Source organism: Colobus angolensis, unplaced genomic scaffold (assembly GCF_000951035.1).
Source record: "Colobus angolensis palliatus isolate OR3802 unplaced genomic scaffold, Cang.pa_1.0 Scaffold86, whole genome shotgun sequence".
Classification (NCBI taxonomy): domain Eukaryota; kingdom Metazoa; phylum Chordata; class Mammalia; order Primates; family Cercopithecidae; genus Colobus; species Colobus angolensis.
In genome coordinates this window covers 3401593-3428743 of record NW_012122487.1, presented here as the reverse complement: position 1 = coordinate 3428743, position 27151 = coordinate 3401593, and the positions used below count along the sequence as shown (strand labels likewise).

General features: G+C 42.6%; 1 protein-coding gene and 1 pseudogene across 2 annotated transcripts in view; one reads left to right on the top strand and one right to left on the bottom strand.

Annotated features, from left to right (window-relative positions):
• Nucleotides 1-16745, top strand: part of ACER2 (alkaline ceramidase 2) — a 44654-nt gene extending 27909 nt beyond the window's left edge. Inside the window, exons 4-6 of the mRNA XM_011930356.1 lie at nucleotides 4298-4435; nucleotides 11971-12108; nucleotides 16428-16745. Coding sequence (XP_011785746.1) covers nucleotides 4298-4435; nucleotides 11971-12108; nucleotides 16428-16614 — 463 coding nt within the window. The 3' untranslated portion in view covers nucleotides 16615-16745. The remainder of the gene's footprint in view (nucleotides 1-4297; nucleotides 4436-11970; nucleotides 12109-16427) is intronic.
• Nucleotides 16746-25460: 8715 nt separating this feature from the next.
• LOC105503504 lies at nucleotides 25461-26958 on the bottom strand (annotated as a pseudogene). The gene has a single exon (XR_001000488.1). The product of XR_001000488.1 is annotated as a microtubule-associated proteins 1A/1B light chain 3B pseudogene (transcript).
• Nucleotides 26959-27151: the final 193 nt, after the last annotated feature.

The window sequence follows — 27151 nt, the reverse complement described above, 5'->3', positions numbered from 1 at the left end:
AGACAGGGTTTCACCAGATTGGCCAGGCTGGTCTCGAACTCCTGACCTCAAGTGATCCGCTTGCCTTGGCTTCACAAAGTGCTGGGATTACAGGCATGAGCCACTGCGCCTGGCCTGAATTTTTTATTGATATATAATAGTTGCACATATTTTATATAGGGAAATTATTAATGTTCATTATGTCAATAGGATATAAATGTTGGGTTTATAGAAAAAAAAACTTTCTTTCATCTTGCCTAGAATGTCCTGAGACTCTTCAGGACATACACTCAATTGCTGATGGTTATTAATAATTTTTAGATATTTTTATTTTGAGAAAAAAATGAGAACAAGGAACTATTATAGGCTAATTGTATCTATTTTGTTTTGTTTTGTTTTGTTTTTTGGAGACAGAATCTCATTCTGTTGCCCAGGCTGGAGTGCAGTGGCACAATCACAGCTCACCGCAACCTCTGACTCCTGTGCTCACGTGATCCTCCTGCCTCAGCCTCCCAGGTGACTGGGACCACAGCTGCCTGTCACTGCACCTGGCTAATTTTTGTTTTTTGTTTTTTTTGCAGAGACAAGGTTTTATCGTGTTGCCCAGGCTGGTCTCAAACTCCTGGGCTCAAGAGATCCTCCCACCTTGGCCTCCCAAAGTGCTGGGATAACAGGCATGAGCCACTGTGCCCAACCTTGTATCCACTTCTTAAATAATTTGTTCTTCTGTAGTTTTTATGATTTTATCTTTAGAAAATATCAGGACAGCCTTCACTTTATAATCTACTTTATTTTTCGAATCTTGAATAGCAAGGGAGCAGTCTGGGATCTGCCTGCCCTGCTGGCATTCTTGCTGGATGACTTGAGGCTGGAATCTTAAACTCTCTAGGCCTTAGTGCTTTAGTTATAAAATAACAGGGTTGGACTACCCCTCTGAGGTCCCTTTCATGACCAAATGCTATAGTGCTGTGACTATCAAGGGCTGGCTGTTCTAAATAGATTAAGTTTTGGTAGCTTATAGCAGTAGATCTTAACCAGGGACATTTCCAATTCTATGAGACATTTAGAAATCTTGTGGACATGTTTTTGGTGGTCATTATGATGGGAGGTTTTATCATCTATAAATTTTATTTCATTTCAGAAATGAAATTTCCACTGCCTTAAAGGGTAGCCAGTGATAGTGGTTTTCAAGCCTATACCCTGTGTTCCTTTTTACTTTAGTAAAAAAGCCAATGATAGTAGTTTTCAAGCCTGAAAACAAAGTTTTACTTTGGTAAAAAAGGACACAGGATATAGGCTTGAAAACCACTGCTTTAAAGGGTAGTTAATGATAACAGTAGCAGCTTTACTATGAAAATATTTTGATGATGGTACTGGGTTATTAGATTTCGGATTACAGAATACAGGAAGCAGTGGTGCTAAGGGTTTCCTGACCTTGTGTTTCAGTGTGAGACCCTAATGGGCTGGAAAGTTGAAAACAGGATCAGAGGCTGTCATCAATCACAGTTTAGAAAAACACCCTGTTGGGACCTCTTACTCCTGGATATTTCTAGCTCTCTTGGACCCAGGGCCTCTGTTGACTCTGGGGTCTGCTGGGCTGGCTGACTGTCTTTCTGCTGGCCACATGGCCTCTGTTTACTTCTCCCGGCTGTTTGTGTTCACAGGATGTCCTTGTTGGCCTGCACATTCCTGTACACCTTCTGGACCTGACATGGGGAGGTGTCTGCAGATGACTTCTCTAAAGAAAGCATGTTTTGCAGCTGGCTGCAGTGGCTCATGCGTGTAATCTCAGCACTTTGGGAGGCTGAGGTCAGGAGTTTGAGACTAGCCTGGCCAGCATGGTGAAACCCCATCTCTACTAAAAATACAAAAATTAGCTTAGTGTGGTGGCGGGCGCCTGTAATCCCAGCTACTTGGGAGGCTGAGGCAGGAGAATCGCTTGAACCCAGGAGGTGGAGGTTTCAGTGAGCTGAGATCGTGCCACTGCTCTCTAGCCTGGGTGGCAGAGTGAGACTCTGTCTAAAAACAAAAACAAAAACAAAACAGCAACAACAACAAAAACCCATGTTTTTTTAAGCTTACTGCCTTTAAACCATTTGGCAGTGCTCTGTGGAGCTTTTGGTGATTACAACAGCAGCTCAGTCACATTTTCCCTGAGAGTATGATATCAACAACAATAATATTATTTAAAGTAGTATTTATTTTTAAAATGATGGTAAGGATAATAGTAATAATGCATTTTATTGGCACATAACATGTACCAGGCACTGTGTTAATGCTTACAAGAACACTGTGAGGCAGAGCGTCTTAATTTTTATGTGGGAAAGGCTCAAAGAGTTGAGTTACTTGCCAGAGGTCTCACAGCTGCTAAGCAATGCAAGCAGGATTTGAATGCATGTCGGTCTCACTGGAACACCTATGCCTTGAATCACTCTGTTGCCCTCTCTGACCAATGCCTAGTTCTTAAACCACTGAGTACAGAGAGGTGATGCACTCTGGACATTTCTGATTATGTGTTTAACCTAACGAAAAGGCCAAATTGCCTTGGCGTGTGTCAAACCCAGTGGAAGAGTTCTTGTGGGTCCCCAAGGGCCCTGCACGTGATGGCTGTGGGCCGTCACCCTGAGGCTGGAGCGGGCGGCCTTTCCTCCAGTAGATGAAGAACACCAGCCGAGGCCAGGAGAAAAACATGCCTCTCCTGAGGATTAGCTGCCTGGAGCCTTTCCCACATGTATTTTTTCCTCTGGTAGAGGTTCAGAGCTATAATTCCTGTTCATTCCAGTCTGAAAGTTGGCAGCTTGATCAATGATTTCCTGTGCCTTGATGATGAATGGCTTTCCTATTTAAAAGATAAATTTGTATTTTGAGGGTTCAATGCCCTTTAATTTCTTTATAATGGAATTTCGTTCAAATTGGCTTCCTAACTGTGACCTGTTCCAGGGGCTTTTGGCCAAAGTAAATTGTACTAATGAGGAATAACAGAAACTTCAGGAAAATCATGTACTCCTAAATTTAAGTCATGGATGAGGCCTTGGAAATCGTCTCGTCCAGGCTTTTCGTTTTACAGATAAGGAAATGGGTCCCAGGGAGAAAAAAAAGAGCATGTCTAGGATCACGTCGCCACTTCTGGCTCTTTCTACTGAAATGACCTCCACTGAGGGGTGTGAAGATAGTTCAATTATTTGTCTTAAGACTTGTCATTTCAAAACCTTGTCCATGTAGATTCTAGTGCATACTAGACTTGTAGGTTGTCAGTAAATATAGACTATTTTTTCTTAGTCTATTGAAATTTTTTCTTAAAACTTTTTTTGGGTGTGCTAGACACATAGGACAATTTTTCTTTTAAACTAGGTTGCTTTATGATTTGTGAATGGTCTCTGTTTTACTTTTGAAAGTTATACATGTTCACTTTGTAGAACAGAGGGCAACAAACTACATCCTGTGGGCCAAAAGGGTTCTGTTTTGCACATCAGGTTTTATTGGCTCCCAGCCATGCCCATTCATTTACTTATTCTCTGTAATGACAGAGCTGAGTAGCTGTGGCAGAGACCTTAGGACCTGCAAAACCTATATATATATGTGTGTGTGTGTGTGTGTGTGTATATATCATTTATTAAATATAATTGATGTTTAATATAATTACGCATTTATTAATGCATATATTTAATTATATATTTATGCTTATATATAACCATATAATTATACTATATTTAGATATGTATAATATAGTTATATATAACTATATACTATATATTCTTTATCTATACTTATATATAAAAACATGTATTTAATTTAAAATATATATATAATTTATTTTATTTTTAGGTTATAGCTCACTGTAACCTCAAACTCCTGGGCTCAGGCCACCCTCCCACTTTGGCCTCCCAAAGCGCTAGGATTACAGATGTGAGCCACCATACCCAGCCCAAACCCAAAAATCCTTTATAGAAAAAAATTGCTAAACCCTGCTGTAGAACATCTGAAAAAATACAGAGAACTCGAACATCTAAAAAAATACAGAAAAATCGCACGAAGAAAACAGTTATCCGTATCTCACCCTCAGTGATGTAGGTTGAGTGTAATTTTACCATTCTCATGGCTAAATATTTTGAAAATCTCTGATTATTTCCTAAGGATAAGTTGCTTGATGTGGAATTCCTAAGCCAGTGAGTGTGAGTGGCTGTTTGAACCTTGGTACTTAGCGCAGAATTTCGTTTCAGCCTGCATTTCTGGCAATGCCTGTACCTTGCTAACATTAACAAACAAACAAACAATAATTCCTTTTCTAATGGATTTGGTTTTGTTTTCATGGATTCAGGGGTAGGTTCAAGGTGGTGGTCTGTGTCCTGTCTGCAGTTACGACGTGCCTGGCATTTGTCAAGCCTGCCATCAACAACATCTCTCTGATGACCCTGGGAGTTCCTTGCACTGCACTGCTCATCGCAGAGCTAAAGAGGTAGGTGCCATCATTCCTGCCTACCCTTTAGCTGTCCCTGTGCTGGGGAAACACCAGCTCGGGGCTTCTTTGCTGTCCTGCAGCCGAAGAAGAGTTTTATTCCTCATGAAGAGTTAGTTGCTGACTGTTGGATGGAAGCAGGTTTGATGGTTTGGTTCAAAATGCTAATAATCTCATTTTCAGTAAGAGGGGAGCAGCTGTTTTGCAGATGCAGTGCATCCCACTGATCACAAGCTAGCTTACCAGGACCATCTCAGCGCCTAGACCAGGCTGTCTAGACTTAATTCTGTAGAAAAGAAAAGTCCTAAAAAGGTTATTGCATTCACACACAGAAGGAAAAAGAGAAAGGGGGCAGGGAAAATGAGTTTGTATCTATAAGGAAATATGCACGTCACGTAGACTGCAGTTGACTATGATATTTTCTTTGAGGCTTAGTGTCTCATTTACAATCTATTAGGCAAAAGTTTTGCTCTTTGCACTAGCATTTTCCTTTGGGAACTTGTGTACTCAGAGTTCAGGTTGATATCCAGAAACATTTTCGTTTAGCGCTTCTTGGTGCATCATTGTCCTCTTCTAGACCCAACTGAAGTACATCTAATCACGGCCCTTATTTTCATGCTCTTTGAAAACACTTCTTTTTATTTCCAGCCATTTAAAAAATGCTTTTTTTTTTTTTTTTGAGATGGAGTCTCGCTCTGTCATCCAGGCTAGAATGCAGTGTCACATTCTTGGCTCACTGCAACCTCTGCCTCCTGGGTTCAAGCAATTCTCCTGCCTCACCCTCCTGAGTATCTGGGATTACAGGTGCCTGCCACCACACCTAGCTCATTTTTGTATTTTCAGTAGCGATGGGGTTTGGCCATGTTGGCCAGTCTGGTCTTGAGGTTGGGGTGAGGATAGAGTTAGAGCGGGGATGTAGGGAGGTGGTAGGGGAGACAGAAAAGGGAATGACTACTAATAAGTAAGGGCTTCTTATTTGAGTGTTGGAAAAATTATAAAATGAGATTGTGGTAATGGGTTGAAGATACCAAAACACACTGACCTGTACTTTTTTTTTTTTTTTAAGATGGAGTCTTACTCTGTCGCCCAAGCTGGAATGCAGTGGCACAATGCTCACTGCAACCTCTGCTTCCTGGGTTCAAGTGATTTTCCTGCCTCAGCCTCCTGAGTAGCTGGGACTACAGGTGCCCACTACCATGCCTGGCCAATTTTTTGCATTTTAGTAGAGATGGGGTTTCACCATGTTGCTCAGGGTGGTCTCGAACTCCTGAGCTCAGGCAGTCCGCCTGCCTTGGCCTCCCAAAGTGCTGGGATTACAGGCGTGAGCCACTGCGCCTGACCTGAACTGTACACTTTAAATAGGGGAATTTTATGATATGTGAAGTGTACCCCAATAAAGCTATAAACAAAGCTATAAACAAAACAAAAACCCTCAGAACCTGCCCAGGTGATTCTCTGTGGTGGAATCATGCCTGGCCAACATGGTGAAACCCCATCTCTGCTAGAAACACAAAAACTTAGCTGGGTGTGGTGGCAGATGCCTGTAATCCCAGCTACTCAGGAGGCTGAGGCAGGAGAATCACTTGAATCCAGGAGGCGGAGGTTGCAGTGCGTGGAGATCACACCATTGCACTACAGCATGGGCAACACAGCAAGACTCCATCTCAAAAAAATAAAAGCTCCCTCTATTCCTCACCTCTCATTTACTCATTTGCTCTTCAGCTCTTGCCAATCTGGCTTCTGCCCCTACTTCGATACCCAAATCCCTTTCTGTAGGCTATACACCCAGTGATCAGTTTTCAGCCCCCCTGTATCTTATGTGTTATTCTCTCGGCTGCTTACCCAATTAGTTCTCCTCCCCATGGTTGAAATGTTCTTCGCCATGGCTCCTGTGATAGCACATCCTCCTGGATTTCCCATTACCTCTTGGCAGCTCCTTTTCAGTTTCTTGCGTAGACTGCTACTTTTCTACACAGCTTTGCATGTAGGACTCCCTTAAGGTGTACCCTCGACTCCCTGCTTGCTATGGTCTGAATGTTTGTGTCTCCCCTGAATTCATATGTTGAAATACGAATTAATAAGGTGATGATATTACCAGGTGGGCCTTTTGGAAGGTGATTAAGTCAGTGGGGGTAGAGCCCTCATACATGGGATTAGTGCTCTTATAAAAGAGGCCCCAGAGAGCTGCCTGGGCCCTTCTACCATGTGAGGACACAGCTCTAGAAGGTGTGATCTATGAGGAAGGGCCCTCACCGGACACTGATTCTGCTGGCACCTTGACCTCAGACTTCCCAGCCTCCGGAACTATGAGAAACAAATTTCTGTTTTTATCAGCCACCCAGTATACAATGTTTTGTTATAACAGCCTGCATGGATTAAGACACTGTTTTTCTCCCTTTATATGTCCCCCTGAAAGATCTCTTCTACTTCTGTGGCTTTAAGTCTCTTACATATGCAGATGACTCCTAAACTTACGTCTCCAACCCAGTCCTTCCTCTTAACTCTGCTATTACATGTCTGGCTGTCTACCTAACCTAATTCCATGTATCGTGGGCATCTCAAATTCAACTTGTCCAAACCCAGATTCCTGATCTGCCTTTTCTAGCTCTGGTTCTCTTCATCATATTTCTAGTTGCAGAAAAGGGGAGCACCATTTACCCAGTTACTCAAGCCTGACATCCTCTTCCTTCCCCACACATGCCATTTGAGCACATTTTTTTTTTTTTCTTTTTTTTTTGAGACAGACTCCTACTCTGTTACCCAGGCTGGAGTGCAATGGCATGATCTCAGCTCACTACAACCTTTGCCTCCCGAGTTCAAGCGATTCTCCTGCCTCAGCTTCTCAAGTAGCTGAGACCACAGGCACACACCACCATGCCCGGCTAATTTTTTGTATTTTTAGTAGAGATGGGGTTTCACCGTGTTAGCCAGGATGGTCTCGATCTCCTGACCTCATGATCTGCCCTCCTCAGCCTCCCAAAGTGCTGGGATCGCAGGCATGAGCCACACGCCCAGCCCGGAGCACAGTCATTTTTGTACCAGTCGATATTGCAATGAAGATGAAGTTCCAAATCCTTGACATGCTCCAGCCTTCCCTGTGAGCTGACTGCTCCCACAAGAAGCTCCTCTGCCTTCCATCCTCAGCCATTCTGACCTTCTGTGTCTTCCGTGGACCCTGCACCTGTCAGCCCTAGGCCCTTCCTTATTTATGCAGTCCCTTTTTTTGGCCCTCTTGCTTGGCTAACTTCTACTCATCCTTCAGTTTGGGCTGAACTATTTATATGCTGTTCCAGGACCCTGAACTTCTTTATTGCACCCATCCTGATTGTAATTAGATTATTTGTATTGTTTTGTTTGGTGTCTGTCCCCTCTGCTGGACATCGACTCCACGTGGGCAGGGATGGGGTCTCGTTGTTCACCGCTGTGTCCCAGTTACCACAGAAGTTCTCAGCCAGGAAAAGAAAAGAAAGAAAAGATGGTTGTTTCCCTACTTTGATAAAATACCCAGACGAAAGGATGCCCTTATCGCTCTTGCACTTCTTTCCTGAATCTTCCCTGGGTGTCACCCGCAATGATGTTATGTCTGAGCTGAATGTTTCTCACTGCATGCGCGTTTGCTCAGAGGAAATAGAGGAGGAATGGTTTTCTCACTTTCTCTTTCTCCTTAGCCTTTCTTCCTAAGGCTTGTTTCTAGTCATTTCTTGTAACCAGCTTCCTGAGAAGTATTTCCATTGTCTTTTCTGAACTCTCCCTTAGACCATGAGAAAACAGAAGTTTATGCTGATTTGGGGTCATGACCTGACACTGAAATTGGTGGTGTTAAGTACATTGCCGAGTAACTCAGATACATTTATAATATTGTAAAAAATACTTTTTCTGATTATAGGAGTGATTTTATTGTTAAGAAAAATTTGAGAATACAATCAAGGGTCAAGAAGAAAAGAAATGGTAGACATTCCTCTCAAGATTTTTCTATTGTAGAATAAGGTCTTGCTGTACATATGATTTTTGTCCCCCCCTTTTCACTTCACATTGATATTTTGATAAAAGCCCTGAAAAATGGGAGTGAAACCTAACGGACCGCAGCTTTGGACAAACCCCAAGTGCAAATAAGGCTGGTCAGCAGCTTTTAGCAGGACCTGCTTCCTCTAGAAGCAGAGAAAGGAAGAGTAACAGACTGCCCTGACACCAGGCTCTACAGAGCCGCGCTCCTGCCTCGTACATGCCAAGCCTGCCCTGTCCTGGCCCTTGCAGTGACTAATGGACGGACACGCTGCCTCTCAGTTGATACCCTCCATGCAGGACATCTCCAGCACATTGCTCTCTGTTCTGGTGTGTTCCTTAAGCCAAACTTTCTAGGTTTAATTGCATTGGATGTTCATGGATCCTCGCGTCCCAGACTAATTGTCTATGTATTTGTTGATATTTGTTCTTGTCTATTTTCATTTTATTTTTTAAATTCAAGGCAAGAGGCTTATTTATTTTGTATTTTATAGTGCCTAGCATGGAATTCGATGCCCAATCAATACATTTTTTTTTTTTTCCCGAGATGGGGTCTCGCTCTGTTGCCCAGGCTAGAGTGCAGTGGCACTGTCTCAGCTCACTGCAACCTCCACCTCCTGGGTTCAAGCGATTCTCTTGCCTCAGCCTCCCGAGTAGCTGGGACTACAGATGCATGCCATCATGCCCGGCTAATTTATTGTGTTTTTTAAAATTTAATTTAATTTTTATTTTTTATTTTATATATTTATTTTTTTGAGACAGAGTCTTGCTCAGTCGCCCAGGCTGGAGTGCAGTGGTGCGATCTCGGCTCACTGCAAGCTCTGCCTCCCACGCCATTCTCCTGCCTCAAGCCTCCAGAGTAGCTGGGACTACAGGTGCCCGCCACCACGCCCAGCTAATTTTTTTTTTGTATTTTTAGTAGATACGAGGTTTCACCATGTTAGCCAGGATGGTCTGGATCTCCTGACCTCGTGATCCCCTGGCCTTGGCCTCCCAAAGTGCTGGGATTACAGGTGTGAGCCACTGCACCCGGCCAATAATCTTAAATAATCTAAAAATAATGTTCTGCCCAAATTACAAATTACCAAATTAGAGTCCAGTTATTCATAATTTTATCCATTAATTCAGGGAGCATTTAACAGTGCCTGGCACAGTTGCCAGGCATGGAGTATGCATTAGTGAATAAAACAGGGGTAGTTCCTCTTGTCATTGGGCTTCTAGGCTGGTTTGTTTGTTTGTTTGTTTGTTTATTGAGATGGAGTCTCACTCTTGAAGCTCAGGCTGGAGCAGTGGCGTGATCTGAGCTCTCTGCAACCTCTGCAACCTGGGTTCAAGCAATTCTCCTGCCTCAGCCTCCCAAGTAGCTGGGATTACAGGTGCGTGCCACCACCCCTGGCTAATTTTTGTATTTTTAGTAGAGACGGGATATCACCACGTTGGCCAGACTGGTCTCCAACTCCTGACCTCAAGTGATCCACCCACCTTGGCCTTCCAAAGTGCTGGGATTACAGGGGTGAGCCACTGCTCCCGGCCTCTAGGCTAGTTTAATACCAGATGTTACACAGATAATCCATAGTTTCAGCTTGTGATGAGAGTTATGAAGGAACATGGTGGGGTGCCCTGAGAGAATGCACTAAGGCAGGGGTGTCCCCTCTTTTGGTTTCCCTGCACCATATTGGAAGAAAAATTGTCTTAGGCCACACATAAAATATACTAATGATAGCTGATGAGCTAAAAAAAAAAAAAAGTCACACAAAAAAATCTCATAATGTCTTAAGAAAGTTTATGAATTTGTGTTGGGCGTCATTCAAAGCCGTCCTGGTCGGCATGCAGCCTGTGGGCTACGGCTTTGGACAAGCTTGCACCACGGGGAGACCTATAGTCTGGCATGGAGTAGCTGGCATGGAGTGTTGGAAGAAGCCTGGAGACTGAGCCCTGGAGAGAAGGAGAGGGTGGGTCAAGGTGAGGAGAGGAGCTCTTTTTGAGAGGGAACCAGCCCAAAGGCGAGGCTTTCAAGGTAGAGTGGTGAGCAGAAGTGAGAAATGGAAATTGTTATCTCTTTGTTTTAGTAACTGGGAATGTAAGTCTTCCTGTGTCATGGGCCTCTATTCTTTCTAAAAACTTCAAGGGATGCATTTAGCCTTCCTATAAGAGTATTTTGGTTTGTTTTTGAGCAGGTCTTACTGAACCTGTCCCACTTTTATTGATGCTTTCGCTGATGTTTCTGAAAGGCAACTAGGAAGGGCACTAGCCAGTGAGGCTTTTAACACCTGTCTGTGGGTCCAACAAATAGGAATTAAGCTTCTTCTCAATTGCAGATGTTGTGTTGTATTCTGAGTCCTGTAGGAGATCTTGACTGATGCAGGAGTGGTCCCCTCAGGGAAGAAGGACCCTCAGCCACCAGCTGCCTCCAGGCATTCCTCCCCAGGGGTAGAAGTCACCCACTTTATGAGCAAGACTTTAACAAGGAAAGAAGATGGCAATTGAAATTTTCATTGAGCTGTTAGGATTTGTTTCAGAAAACCATTTTGTCCCAGTGTGTATAAGAACTTACTCTTTCATTCAACACATGTTGTGTGCCTTCTGTATCTGGCATGTTTCCAGGTGCTGGGATACGGCAGTAAACAGCTTCCATGTCAGTGGATAAACATACACTGGAAACATATAAGTGAAACACAGCGGGTGTCAGGGAGGTTATAATCACTACCGAGAAAATTAAAGGAGGGAAGGAGGCCTTAGGGAGAGTCACTTGGGAGGTGGAGACAGGTGTTGCAATTGTTAAAAATAGCATCAGGAAAAGGCTTACTGAGTGACATTTGAGCAAAGATTTGTATCTGGGGGAAGAGCATTCCAGGCAAGAGGGCACAGTGTGTGCTATGGTCTTGCAGGAACATGTTTGGGATATTTGCAGAACAGCACAAATCCCGCAGTGGCTTGAGTACAGGCAGTGAGAGGGAAGAGTACCTAAGAGAGGAGGTGAAGGGGAAGAGGGAAGATCATGCATCCAAGGCCTTGTGGCCGCTGTGAATACTTTGGCTTTCCCTCTGGTTAAACCGGAAGATGCTGGAGGCTGTTAAATTGGCTGTAAGGGCAAGGGTGGAAGGAGACTGATGAGACAGCGGTAGCATGGATCTAGATGGAGGTGGTGGAAAAAGGTCAGGTTTGAGATATTTTGAAGGGAGAGCTGATGGACTGGATGTGGGCTGTGTGAGGAGGAGAAGGACTGGGAGAAGAATAGGTTATGGACTTGTTAAATTTAGATCCATATTAGGGTGCTCATGTCAAAAATGTAGTTGGGTGTATGAGTCTGGAGTCAGGGGAGAAGCCTGGGTGGGAAGGGTGTCTGTAAGCCATCTGTGTACATATGCTATTTACATCCATGAGACTGTGGACTGACTGTGTGTTGGGTAAGAACTTCAGTGCCAAGGGGTTGTGGGCATAAGAGAAACCAGCGAAGGAGACAGAGGAAAGGTGGCCAGCGAGGAGGTGGAGACCAGTTCTGATGGTGAGTGACTTTCTGGACCCCCATGCAGATGTGACAACGTGCGTGTGTTTAAGCTGGGCCTCTTCTCAGGCCTCTGGTGGACCCTGGCCCTGTTCTGCTGGATCAGTGACCGAGCTTTCTGTGAGCTGCTGTCGTCCTTCAACTTCCCCTACCTGCACTGCGTGTGGTAAGCCCCTGCTAATGGGGAGGTGGCTGGGGACAGGTGTGTTTGCACTTGCTGTTGGGCTCTGTTCACCCTGCAGGTGGTGCACAGGTGTCCTGGGGATTGCTGGCTTCCTTCTCTCCTCAGGTGGACTGTCAGATGGTTCAGAAGCCACTGAAAGTTCACTTTGTAAAAAGCTGAATTGACTCCAGGGAGCAGGCTTAGCTGGAACAAAGGGCCTGATTGTCATGCTTAGGTCTGCAGTTTCTTACCTCTAACTCCATCATTAAAGCCTAAAGGAGCTTGAGAACTGAACCTGTAACCTGAGCTCTAGCTAGGTGTTAGGGGAGGGGAGAGGTAGGGGAAAGCTGGGGAAAGAGGTGATGAAAGGGTGATGTCCTCAGTAGGAACCCCACCTTTAGGGCCTGAGTGACCAAGTGAAAGGAGGGGCCCGCACAGGCCATTTAGGGACATTCTCTTCCATCATTTCTGTAAGTGGATACAGAAGACCAGAGAGCTAAAGTGAATTGTTTGATATCACCCACCTGTTTCTGTAGAAAACCACCTTGGAGTTCAATAATAGCAAGTTGGAGTATCTATACTTTGGAATGCTCAGGATACACTAAGTTAAAAAAAAAAAAGTGGGTTACAAAATACAGGCAGAATCCGATTCTGAGAAAGCTGGGGGAAATTGGAGTGGCTTTCTTCCTAAAACTGCTTCAGCCTCAAATCCAGGGTGATCTTTCCTTTCTCTCCTCCAGGACTTCTGATTGCAAAAGATCACGAGGAGGAGAAATCTGCTGTAGATTATCCCCTATAGATAGAGGGAACCCAGGAAGGAATTCTAGTGGTGAAGAAATGGAAAAACTTTATTAGATCTAGATTCAGGAAACGGTTGACTTCTATCCAGAGATGGGCTAAAGATACACAATTTGATAGAATTCACTTACGTTCCCTTGCTCATGTGAACTTCTATATGTTTATCATGAGACCCACCCTACTCTAAATTTAAGACTTGGGAACTTCAAGGAGTATTTGCAAAAGACAAAACTCAAACAGCACAAGTTGGAGTTTACAGTGTTAGGATTCATCGTTCAACAGTTTTTAGATTTCAACCTCAACTAATACTAGTGAATTTATATACTTTATGTATTTGTTGAATTGTAATTTCCAGATAACAAAACACACAGATTTTATGTGTATATTGTGAATTTTGAGAAACGTATACACTAGGTAAATGACCTCATTCAAGATGATCATTTTTATCTATCTAAGTCCCCTTGTCACACTAGTGATTTAAGTCAAATTCAAAATTTAAACTATGTAATAATTTTGACTCAAACTTAATTAGTTTCTGAATTTGGTGTTATTTCTGCTTTTTCAAAGTTGAACCATCTTTTCTTTCCAGTTGTAAAATGACATATATGTTTTTAATAACAAATTTAAACAACAAAGAAGTGTAGAAAGAATGGCTCTTATAATTGTATCCCCCAAAGAAACATAATTATTAACAGTCTGACATATATCCATTGAGATTTTATATGTACACACACACACATATATATATATACTTAAAAAAATAGAATCGTTCTATACACGATGCAAACTTTTTTTTTTTTTTTTTTTTTGAGACAAAGTCTTGCTCCGTTGCCCAGGCTGGAGTGCAGTGGGACGATCTCGGCTCACTGCAATCTCTGCCTCCCGGACTGAAAGTGATTCTCCCACTTCACCCCTGCAGGGAGCTGGAACTACAGGTGCATGCCACTGCACCAGGCTAATTTATTTTGAATTTTTCTGTAGAGATGGGTTTTTGCCATGTTGCCCCAGCCTTGTCAGAAACTCCTGGGCTCAAGCAGTCCCCCTGCCTTGAGCTCCCAAAGTGCTAGGATTACAGGCATGAGCCATTGAGCCCAGCCCAATTTTACCAGCCAAATACTTAAATATATACTACATAGATCTAGTGCTATAGAGACATCATTCCATACCAATACATACATATAAAATCTTCATTATTTTGTCTAATTAATACTTCATAATATGGATGCTTTATAATTTATTTAACCAACCTCTTTCTGATAATGGGCATTGAGGTTATTTCTAATTTTCCACTTTTGCAAACACTTTATAATGAACACCTAGATTGATTTGAGTTTCTGAATATTTTCATATTAAATTAATAATATATATTGCCAAATCCAGAGAAACTGTACCATTAACACTGTTTACTGAAGTCTGTAAGAGAGCATCTTTTACCTACACTTTCACATATACTGGAAACTCTTAAATCCCCATTAACCTGATTGAGAAAAATTATATTTTGTTTTTATTACTATGTCTTTTTAAAAAATTAGTATTTTTGTTGGGCATCTTTTCAGATGTAAATTTGTGACGTGTATTTCCCCTTTAAATTTTCTTTGGTCTATTGAGTGTTTCTATTTTTAAAAGTTTATATCGGCCGGATGCGGTGGCTCTTGTCTGTAATCCCAGCACTGTGGGAGGCCAAAGTGGGTGGATCACCAGGTCAGGAGATTGAGACCATCCTGGCTAACACGTCTCTACTAAAAATACAAAAAATTAGCTGGGTGTGGTGGCATGTGCCTGTAGTCCCAGCTACTTGGGAGGTTGAGGCAGGAGAATCGCTTGAACCCGGGAGGCAGAGATTGCAGTGAACCAAGATCGCACCACTGCACTATTGCCTGGGCAACAGAGCGAGACTCCATCTCAAAAAAAAAAAAAGTTTAGATCCAGCATCTAGGCTTGGCACATAGTAGACAGTCATTACTATGTGCCACTTATGCATATTTGCAACATTTTCACAAGTGCAGAGAATAATACATTGAGCCCCCATATAGGCAATACCCAGATTCCATAAATATCAACATGAAGCCAATCTTGTTCATACCATTCTCACCTGCTTCCCACCCTGACCTGATTAATTTCTTTAGTGTTCTTTGTATGTAAGGGTTTAAACTTTGTCATATGCTACAAATATTCCCTGCCCCCCACCGCAGTTTCCCATTTGTCTTTCAGTATGTTAATATTTTTGTGCCATACTGGTTTCAGACTTTCATGTTGTCACATCTGTTAATCTTTTCTTTAGAGTTTCTGGATTTTGTGTAATTTTTAAAAAGACCCCCTCCCTGCCACCATCAAAATTTATAAAAATATTGTCTTTGGTCTGGGCGCAGTGGCTCACGCCTGTAATCCCAGCACTTTGGGAGGCCAAGGCACGTGGATCACCTGAGGTCAGGAGTTCGAGACCAGCCTGGCCAGTGTGGTGAAACCCCCTCTCTACTAAAAATACAAAAATTAGCTAGCTGGGCCTGGTGACAGGCACCTGTAATCCCAGCTACTTGGGAGGCTGAGGCAGGAGAATTGCTTGAACCTGGGAGGCAGAGGTTGCAGTGAGCCAAGATTGCACTACTGCACTCCAGCCTGGGTGACAGGGCGAGACTTCATCTAAAAAATAAAAAATAATAAAAATAAAAGATTACATGCTTTTAAATGGTCTATTGTTTGATAAAGATTAATATTAAATTAAAACTTTTTACAGGTACAGTGAGGATTTTTTTGTTTGCTTGTTTTTGAGACAGAGTCTTCCTCTGTCGCCCAGGCTGGACTGCAGTGGCATGATCTCAGCTCACTGCAAGCTCCGCCGTCCAGGTTCACGCCATTCTCCTGCCTCAGCCTCCCGATTAACTGGGACTACAGGCGCCCGCCACCATGCCCGGCTAATTTTTTTAATTATTATTTTTAGTAGAGATGGGGTTTCACCTTGTTAGCCAGGATGGTCTCAATCTCCTGACCTTGTGATCCACCTGCCTCGGCCTCCAAAAGTACTGGGATTAGAGGTGTGAGCCACTACTCCTGGCCCCAGTGAGGATAAATTTTTTAAAATTTCCACTAAACTGCAAAGGTGGTTTAATCAACATAAAATTATTCCTGATGAAGGACATAAAATATCTGTAACCAGTTGTTAAAGTGAGAAGGTGGGATCTAATCAGGTGTACTCAGTTACTTCCGTCTTAGCACCTCTGTTGTAAATCCTTGGGCCTCAGTTTTCTTGTTTGAGGCCCAAAGGCATTTATCTGCACACTTGTTCCTACTATCCAGTAGGAATATTTTAGAACATTCTAAAATGGGTCCCAAATTGCTGAAGATTTATCATCCGGCTGTTCCAGGGATTGTTGGTAATCTTCATCCTTTCCTAATTAGAAGAGGCCCCTGGGCTGCAAGTACAGTCAGCGAGGTGGGTGGGTTACACTGGAAGAAGGAGCAGGCTGAACTCAGGCCAGCGGAGTCTTCATGCTCATCAGGTTCTCACCTCTCGTCTTCCTCTGCAGGCACATCCTCATCTGTCTTGCCGCCTACCTGGGCTGTGTATGCTTTGCCTACTTTGATGCTGCCTCAGAGATTCCTGAGCAAGGCCCTGTCATCAAGTTCTGGCCCAGTGAGAAATGGGCCTTCATTGGTGTCCCCTACGTGTCCCTTCTGTGTGCCAACAAGAAATCATCAGTCAAGATCACGTGATGGCAAGGTGGTGGCTGGCTTCTCTGCTTATCGCCCCTCATGCAGTGGGCTTCCTTTGCTAGGAAGACAGCCAAGGGATTTCGAAGAGTTGGGATGTGGGCTATCTTTTAAAAAATCTGTTTGCTGAGGCTTTCACTAGTATGTCTGTGGACCACCAGGATTCCCCTGTGCAAGGGGAAAAGTTCTATTCCTTTCCCAAAGACGGAAAATGGAGGGCTTAGGGACACTAGATGCATCTTTCTCAGCATCGCTTCCAGATGCAGTGACTTGTTGGACTGCGTCCTTAATGGCCATGGCAGAGCAGTCCCTTGGGGGATCCAGCCCTGTACAATGCATCTCGTCCTGGAGAAAGCTGGCCTGCTCCAGACCCCACCATTCCCAGGCATCCTTGGAGTGGACTCCACTGATGATAGACAGACCCTCTGACAGACAAGACCCTCTGACTCTCTGATGGAAGATGCCAGAGATTTTCCTTTGGGGTAATTGTCCTTAAACAAAACCAAACAGATGAAACACACAGGACTTGTGGCTAAAAAGGCTACTTTTTCACTTGCATTTCTCAACTAACATGCATCTGTGAATCCTTTTACTACTACCTCTGTGGAGAGATGGAGAGACTTCAGATAAAGGTGAAGCTAATGAGTAAAACCCTCTCTGCCAAAACCTACACTCCACTGTAGGCCATTCTTGAAGATGAGCACGGTTTTTAAATACTGACATCATTTCCGCTTCCCCCTCCCACCCCAGCTCAGCAGCCTCAAATCCACAGAGAAGAAGAATTATGGCATAAACATTCCCACAGACCCACCATCTTTAAGACTTGACCTCCGTAAGTTTACCAAAGGGCTCCTCACAATTGTGGTGGGGATTCTGGTTCAAAATTTGGAGCACACATGAAGTTTTTGGAAACTTTTTCTCATTTGAAGCCTCTAGTATGCTGTACTATTCTGGAAATTACCTTCAAGAATCTCACTTCTTGTTTCTGTTGTGTTTTCTGTGGGCATCATGTTATTCACTCTTGCGGTAGAAGGTGCTTTCTGGGTTTCCCAGAGTATCCAACGGCTCACTTTTCTCAAGTGCTGGCAGTAACTATGCACTCACGGGCTAGTTTGGGCCGCTGATGCAGCAGCGCAAATCTGTTGCCTTCTGAATTTTTCTCACCTAATGTGACATTGGCTTCAATGAATCTTCTCTTCATCGGGCTGAATGAAACATTCGAGAACTGTCTTCAAGGTGCATGGTGGGAATTATCAACCTCAGGGATACTCATTTTAACTCAGGCACGTCCTGCTTTGTAACATTCCATTGTTGGGAGAGGGCAGGACAGGTGTGTTCTTGTGCGGACAGGAGTCATATCACTGTCCTACCTATGTAAGAGTTGGGAAGGTGATGATTTTTGGCACATCCAGGAACTCTTACTCTAGTTAGAATTTGTACAAGATCCAAGGTGAAAACCCCAATAAGCAACTGAATTTAGAGTTTAAAAATGAATGACTTTATGCTGCATCTGTGGTTATCAAATTATATAGCTTGTTCAAGAGCAGAACCCTGTTTGTAGTAAGAAATCTTTGTGGAACCCCAGTGTGTGAAATAAATTGTATTTTATTAACTTAAATTTATTTAAGGTCAAATTTATAGCATTTACTTAATAATATATGAGGTGGTAAAAATGCAAATTAACAAATTGGTAATTTCCAAGGTAGCAAAATTAGGTGTTGAATGAGTGTATATGTTGCTTTATTATACTTTTATATATAGAGAGAGTGTGTTTTGTTTTTGAGTCAGGATCTTGCTGTATCACCCAGGCTGGAGTGCAGTGGTGCAATCATGACTCACTGTGGCCTCTGTCTCCCAGGCTCAAGCGATCCTCCCACCTCGGCCTCCCCAGGAGCTGGGACTACTGGTGCATGCCACCACTCCCAGCTAATTTTTGTATTTTTTCATAGAAATGGGGTTTCACCATTTTGCCCAGGCTGGTCTCGAACTCCTGGGCTCAAGAGATCTGCCCGCCTCAGCCTCCCAAAGTGCTGGGAATAGGCATGAGCCATCATGCCTGGCCTAAAAAATATTTTTAAAATGATATTTGAATTAAATATTCGTGGAACTTCTAATGTACCTCTTTGAGAGGTGGTTGATGGAACAGAACTGCTGTTAAGTCCTTTGGGTTTCAAGTCTAGAATTTTTTAAAGGCAAATATCAGACCATTCTTATTTTAGATTGACTTTATCAGGCATGGATTCTGGTCTCATCTACTTTATGGTATAAATGCTTCAAGGTTGGGGGTTTGTTGTATATTTTAAGCCCAGCTTTTTTTTTTTTTTTAATGTGAGAAGCAGAATGTGTTTCTAGAAATGGTTTTAAAGAGATGAGCTGAGAAAGAAACGTCAAATGGAGTATATTTGAGGAGGACAAAACATTACTTCACTTTTGAACAGAAATCACTCTAGCTTGCCAGCATGGGATGTAAACCAAGAGAGTAGAAATATACCCATCTTATTTTAAGTTGGGTTTATGGCGTCACTCATTTATGTAAAAGCACTACAAACTCTTTAAAGAAAATTGGAAAACTACAGAAAAGTCAAAGAAAAAAAAGGTAACCCATATTTCTATTGCCCAGGTATAATCCTTGTTAATATTTTGGTGTAGTCTCCTCTTTTTTCCCCCAATATAGTTGTAAATAAATGATGTCTTTCAGAGTTGACATTTATCCTGTAGCTTGAATGGCATATATATGCCAGTTACATATTTTTTCATGAAGTATCGGTTTGGAATACACTAGAGTTAGCTATATGCTTGAATGCTGATCATTGACTTCTGAGACTGACTACTGAGTCTACCTTTTTAATCAAGCCTGACATGAATGGGCCCTAAAAAGTAATGAATGGAATTCTACTTTTTGATGTGCCTCTGCACTTGGCTTGGTGAGTCAGCATAAATAGCTGTTAAATATGTGACTTTACAGATTTTGATATGTTCAGATTGTAAAAAATGAACAGCTTATTTCATTAATTGATGGGCAGTCAAGAACCTCCCTCCCTCCAGTAGGGCTGACACTTAGGAGTTAGGTCGTGGTGGTGGTTACTTGGCATGGCTAATCAGATTTTGTTCCGGTCAGAATTTGCCCAAGATCAAGACCCAGCAGAAACTGGAGTTAGGTTATAAAAAACCATTCATGTTTCTGAGTGATCATTTCAGTCAGTGATTCGTGTTTCACAGTGTTTAGTTGTTGATTAGAAAAAGTAATCTGTTCTTCCCTTTATTACGTCATTATAAATCAAGTCCTTCTGTGAACACATTTAGGTGCGTGGAGATGAGATGTCTGAATCCATTTAGGGACGGGCTGCATTTTTGGGGAACTCTCTGCTTGTCCAGTGAAGAGTGCCTAAAACATTAATTATAGATCAAAGATGTTCTGTTGAGGGACAAAGCTTGATGGTCATCAAACACAAGGCTTTGTAAAAATATGACCACCTCTTCCACTTACTGGATCTCTCAGGTGTGTAAAACCTCTCTCACCAGTTCATCATGCTTCCATGAACCAGTGCCATGTCGAGTCCCCAGGACTGGGATTTGAGTCTTCCTGGCTCTTTATCCCTTGGGGCGGACATGGAACCATCTCTGAGGGACAGGTGGATGCTGAAGCTCACCCGGTCAGGGCCCCTCTCCTAGCTCCTTTTACGCTGAAATTAATCTGGACGCTTTCATAGCCAAGGCTTTGCCTAGGTGCTATTATTCCAGCTGGCCAAAGAGAAGTGTTGGGCCAGATTGGGATTCTCAATGGATTTTTATAGACATAATTCCCTTACAGACTTAACAAAAAATGACCCCTACTTTATAGGACTAATTGTTTGAATTGTATCTTTCTCTATATGTTAAACCAGATTTAAGACTATTTTATAACCACAATATGTAATCAGAGCAATCTGGTATTTTCAGATATATACCTTGTTATATACCTTATGTAGGTGTGCTGTATAAGGGTGGCATGCCCACTGGCTGTGGTAAAATTTAATCCCCATTGCTTTGGGAGTGATTTAAGGCCTTTTGAAGTGGAGCTTTTGCACTTTATACTTTTTCTGTGAACTATGATAACTATATTTGATATTAAAGCTGTAAGTGGCATTTTCAGCAAATGAATATGTACGTGTGTGTCTATTTCTAAAATGATTTCTGAACTATCTGCGGTGAAAATGTATCTGATGGATTGTAGAGCAAAACACATTGCCTAAATTCATTTGTTAATGAATTGGGTACCACTGTTATTAAAAATACTTAAAATAATTGTAGTTACTTGTTCGTTTCTTCTCAGAGCTGTGAAGTTAATACATGAAAATATTTCCAGCATAAAGTACCTAAGAACAGTTTATTTTTACTAAAACTTCTATAGTCATGTCATATAAGATATAAATCTCAAATACACATCTGGTGCGGTGGCTCACGCCTGTAATCCCAGCACTTTGGGATGCTTAAGTGGGTGGATCGCTTGAGCTCAGGAGTTCAAAACCAGCCTGGGCAACATGGTGAAACCCTGTCTCTACCAAAATCACAAAAAGTAGCCAAGTGTGGTGATGCACACCTGTAGTTCCAGCTATGCAGGAGGCTGAGGTGGGAGGATTGCTTGAGCCTAGAAGGCAGAGGTTGCAGTGAGCAGAGATCGCACCACTGTGTTCCAGCCTGGGCCAAGCAGTGAGACCCTCTCTCTCGAAAGAAAAAAAAAACAAAAAACAAAAAAACCATAAAAGAAGAAAGACTGGTTAAGCATTATCTGTATCATTACAGTGGTTTTTTTAGACTTTTTTTTTTTTTTTTTCCTGGCAGAGGTGAGGGGACAAGGAGTGGCCCCAAAGTTCTTTGGCAATAGAAAAGCTGTAGGAAAACGTCCATGTACAGGTTGAACATCCCTAACCCAAAAATAAAATATCAGAAATTCTCCAAAACCTGGAACTTTTTGAACACCTATATAACAGTCAAAGGGAATGTTCCTTGGAGCATTTCAGATTTCTGATTTTTGGATTAGGGATGCTGTATAATGCAAATATTCCAAAGTCTGATAAGATCTGAAATCCAAGCATTTCTGATTCCAAGCCCTTTGGATAAGGGACATTCAATCAGTATATAATTTTCTGGGGGTTCAGACATCTCTGGTAGCCCATCCAGGTAAAGAGCCTCTGCCCAGCAGGAGACTAAGCAACCTTTCAAATCCTTTTGGTGCTGAAATTGGTTACTCAGTCTTCAGGACTGAACTTTTTTGAGGCTGTGGTCAGGGACAGTGGCTGAAGAAGTTGAGGGCTCTGCTTTTGGGGCACTGGCATGGGTGTGTGTGCCTCTCTCCCCGACAGTCTGGACTATCTGTTTCTCCTCATGGGTGACCTCTTTTTCTGAGTCTGACCGGGAGTTGATGCAGCCACCCCTGCTCCCTTTTCCAGATTGCCCTTTGAAGACCAGAGCTCAGGGGCCAGCCTCTCCCACTCTTCTCTTTTAAGGACTTTTCATTAAAAGAGCATTACATTGAAAGACTGTGTTAAAGGACTATACTATAAAGGCTGGAGTGGGCAGACCCAGGGTTCTGGTAACTTACATCTTAGGGGTCCTCAACAAACTGGGAACTTAGATTTTTTCCTTGCAGACTGTTTCCTGGTTTACAGTTTCACAGTTCTTAAGATGGTATTTGGGTTTGTCATACCATTCTGTCTACTTTTGTATAGCTGGATTTTTTCATAATAAGAAGTTAAAAGATATGGTATTTGAGCTTTTGTTCTCTACTCTCTACAGAGCGGGTTCTCAGCCTTCTTTCCCTCGCTGTTTTAAGAGGGCTGGCAGCCCCTGTCTCCCACTGGAGAACTTATCTTGTCTCAAGTGGCACTTCTGTCTCTTAACTGTCTCCAGTCTGGCGACACCTAGTTTACCTGGGAAGTCTCTCTGGGTGTTAACTCACAAAAAGGAAGAGATCACCCTCACCTGGGTTTTTGTTTATTTTATGCTTCTCATTAAAACAAAACGTTTGATTCAGCTGCTTTGGCAATTGAGAGCAGACACCAAAGTGCTGTTTTTAAGATGTAACAAATAGCGGTAGTTTATTTTTATATTCGGGCTAGTGATAGGGAAGTGGCTGAAGGTAAGGCCAGGAGCATGAAGTAATGGAAAACGTACAGTGGCACTGATGATATTTGCGAGAGAGGGTTTCCTGTGAACAAAGAAAGCCATTAGCTACCGGGGTGAGAGGGACGGAGACTCTCCTGGAGTAATATTGCCATCTTGTGGCTCTTTGAGGCATTGCTATGTGGCACAAGCGAAGCCCTTTCCAGTTCCTAATCATCCCAGAGGTCGCCCATTGTCTCAAAACGCCAAGTTATGTAATCTCTTTGTGGGCCCAGGTATGTTTCCCTGGATTTTTCCAAGCATGTTTCTGCCTTCCTTTTCCTCTCCTCTCTTCCCTGAGAAATTCAGTTTTCACCCCCCGCCCCGGGTGTTTTAGAGGTTGTCCAATATGATAAAGCAAATGCTGTTGGCCCTCGGTATTCGAGGGAATTGGTTCCAGGACCCCCCAACCCGCATACCAAAATCCCAGAGGCGCCAGTCTTATATATAAAATAGCATCGTATTTACATATTACCTCTGCACGTCCTGTTGTGTGCTTTAAATCATCTCTGGATTACTTATAATACCTAATACAATGTATATGCTGTGTAAATAGTTGTTAAACTGCGTTGCTTTTTATTTGTATTATCATTTATTGTTGTGTTATGATTTTTTACTGTTTCTTTTTCCCTGAATATTTTCGATCCATGTTGAATAGGTGGATACGGAACCTGAGGTTACAAAGGGGCTGTATTTAAAACCAATTTAAGGTAGATGTGATTTAGAGAAAGTTTTGGTTTTTTGTTTGTTTATTAGATATGGGGTCTTGCTATGTTGCCCAGGCTGGAATGTAGAGTCTATTTACAGGCACCATAATGGCACACTACAGCATTGACTTCCAGGCCTCAAGCGATCCTCCTGCCTCAGCCTCCTTAGTAGCTGGGACAAAAGGCACTAGCCACCGGCCAGTCTGGAGCAAGTTTTTAGTCCACTGGAGTGAAATTTAACTTTTGGGATTAATAGCTCAATTTACACAAGTCAAATGTAATTATAACTCAAATCTTTTTAAAGATGAATCTAGTTTAAATCAACACTTAGCAAGTGTCTGTTTGGTATTAACTATTATGCTGCCTGCAGAGGGTTATAGGGATGGATGCAGCAGCTCAGATATGGGGAGGGGAGAAGAAGGCCCCTGACTGCAGAATCCCCGTAGTAGAGAGGAATCAACAGTGTTGGGGAGGCAGAAAGGAGACGGTGGTTGAGTTTTCAACAGGGAGGAGCTGGGACTTGAGAATTGTAAGCTTTAACTGATAAACCACGAGCCACATATAATATGGAATTTCAGTCTAGTGAAAGAATTGGTAGACTCCTTAGGAATTTTCTTACAAGCAAACCTTATTTGACAGCCCATCACATAAGTTATCTTTGACATAAGTGGTCTCATTTACTCCTCTCAGCTACTTTGCGAGGCTGGCATTACCATTATTCCTGTTTTGGATATGATACAGCTGAGGCTTGGAAATGTAGTTTGACCACTGCTATTGCAAGGATGGGAACCCAGGACTTTTGACTCTCAGGTTTAATTCTCTTTCTACAAAGGATTTTTTTTTTTTTTTTTTTTTTTGAGACAGAGTCTTGCTCTGTCGCCCAGGCTGGAGTGCAGTGGCCGGATCTCAGCTCACTGCAAGCTCCGCCTCCCAGGTTCACGCCATTCTCCTGGCTCAGCCTCCCGAGTAGCTGGGACTACAGGCGCCCGCCACCTCGCCCGGCTAGTTTTTTTTTGTATTTTTTAGTAGAGACGGAGTTTCACTGTGTTCATCAGGATGGTCTCAATCTTCTGACCTTGTGATCCGCCCGTCTTGGCCTCCCAAAGTGCTGGGATCACAGGCTTGAGCCACCGCGCCCGGCCTTCCACAAAGGATTTAATGCAAATGAGTTAAAGGTTTTCATGTAGGTGGGCATCAAATTGGAATTCTCAGTTTCAAAAGTGTCCTATTAGTACAAATAATGGGATAAAATACAGTTGGCCTTTCATATGCACGGGTTGTAGATCTGTGAATTCACCCAGCCTTAGATAAAAAACACTTAAAAAATTCAGTACTGAATATGTAGAAAGTATTTTTTTTACAGTTTTTAATTGTGCCTTTATTCCATTTAGTTCATTAAAAATGTACTTGTTTTAAAGATCCTACAAACTAACATGGGCCATAGGTCACCCCTCAGCATGCTATTTATTTTTTTAAAAAGCAGTATTTCTTATAGGAATCTTATTGATCACACAGTAGTTACAATAATGTCAGATATGATGTATACAGTCTAAATGAGACAGGCTGGTTAAGAATTTACATGATGTAAACATATACATATTAAAAGTTAGCCAAGTGGACAGACGCGTGCAATGGGAAGAGCAGGTGATAGGAACTCCTTTAATGATCAGTACAGGGCTCAGATGCAAGGAATCTGGATTTCCACTGTTACAGTAAATAGCTTTCACTAACGTATACAGGTATTCCATACACATCTAAACACACGAGGGTAAGTTGTGACCTGCTACACGTACAGTCTAAAGTGGTGTAACTGTGATCTTCCTGTGATACTCCCAAGAAAACTGTAAATAGTGAACCCCATGCAGGTAGTGGGAAGCACTGGTCTTTTATCATAGGTTGAACCTGAAGAGGTTTAACTCTTGACATTAGTATTTGTAAAGAGTGCATGGCTCCTTGTTCTGTTTTCTCCACAGCTGACATGCATTCAGCGCAGGGGAATTCTGATGGCTGTTTGACCTAATAGTGATAACTGAACTACTGTTAAAAATGTGGGAACCTTTTCGATAATATTGACTTACACATTTAACATTAAAAAAACAAAAACAAAAACATGGATCATCCATAGCTTTAAGCCAAAAGGTAGAAGGGAGTGTGTCTGAATTTTAATGCTTTTAGTTATACTATTCTGTGGTTTCTACTACTGTCCTAAAGAATGACACTGGTACACTGCTTCTTTCTACACCAACACAGGCACTAGTTTGAACTCAGACAAAACCTGAAACAGAAGAAGTGCCACCCTTCCTCCGGGGTCTTTTAAGAAACTGGACCAAAATTATAAATTATTCAAGTTTCCTTTTGAGTAGTGTTTTTATGTGTGTAACTATCTAGAGAACAAACCAAATAAGAAATGTCTACCCCTGCAAGAGTGTGGACTTCGGGTATAGTTCTGTTAGGAATCAGGAACCTCGAGCAGCGTTTACAGTCAGGGCTGTTTTCTTACATACACCCCATTTACCCTGCGTTTGTGCCAACTATCAGGGCAAATGCGTTTTGCAGGGATTATGCTTCACAACTCAGGCCTACAGATCTTCTTAGGGAGATCTCTCCAGCTAAGTAGAAAACTACCCGAAAAGGCGGCAGGTTCTGTGAACCTGAACAGAAGACTCGGGGTCTCTCTGAAAGCCTTTAAATTACTGCTGGAATTTCAAGTTCCTATTAGTGAGAAAAGAGCATTAAAATAACTTGAAGGTCTATTTTATTGGCAACTTAGAACGCAAAGTATTTTATTTTTAAACTTTTAAAATTTGAAAACAAGCTAGCCTACATTAAATAATATAGTTTCCAAGTGAGCTCAGTTTTTCTGCTTGAAATACAAACACAACTTCTAACACTCCTAGGTGGGAACAGTACTGTTTGATGATCTGTGATTAGATGAACTGATCGATCTCAGTTGGCAACATCCCTTTTTTTTTTTTTTTGCCTTGGTAAGCGTTTAAAAAAATTCTAGAATAGACGCATTTTTCTAGTTTTACACTGACAATTTCATCCCAAACGTCTCCTGGGAGACATAGACCATGTACAGGAATCTATCTTCATCCTTCTCACTCTCATACACTCTGAGACCATGAAGACGCTCACCACGCTACGTCCGCTCACCACCAGGAGGAGGGTTTGATTAGCACTGAGCTGTAAGCGCCTTCTAATTGTTTATCTTGATGAGCTCACTCTCGTTGACGTCTGGAACGTCAGGTACAAGGAACTTCGTTTTATCCAGGACAGGAAGCTGCTTCTCACCCTTGTATCGTTCTGTTATCACCGGGATTTTGGCTGGATGCTGCTCTCGAATAAGTCGGACATCTACCCTTTATTCGAAGGTGCGGCGCTGCCTGAAGGTCTCCTCCCCACGGCTTGGTGCAGGGATCTGGGCGGCGGCGGCGACAGGTGAGGGTCCCGGCGGCTTCTGGGGGCGGCGGCGGTGGAAAGTACTTTTTCTTGTCATTCTGTAAGCAATACAATATAACAACTATGTATGTAGCCTTTACGTTGTAATAGTTATTACAACAAATGTAGAGATGATTTAAAGTATAGGGAAGGGCTGTGAGCGGTGGCTGGCTCCTGTAATCCCAGCACTTTGGAAGGCTGAGGTGGGCGAACCACTTGAGGTCAAGAGTTGGAGACCAGCTTGGCCAACA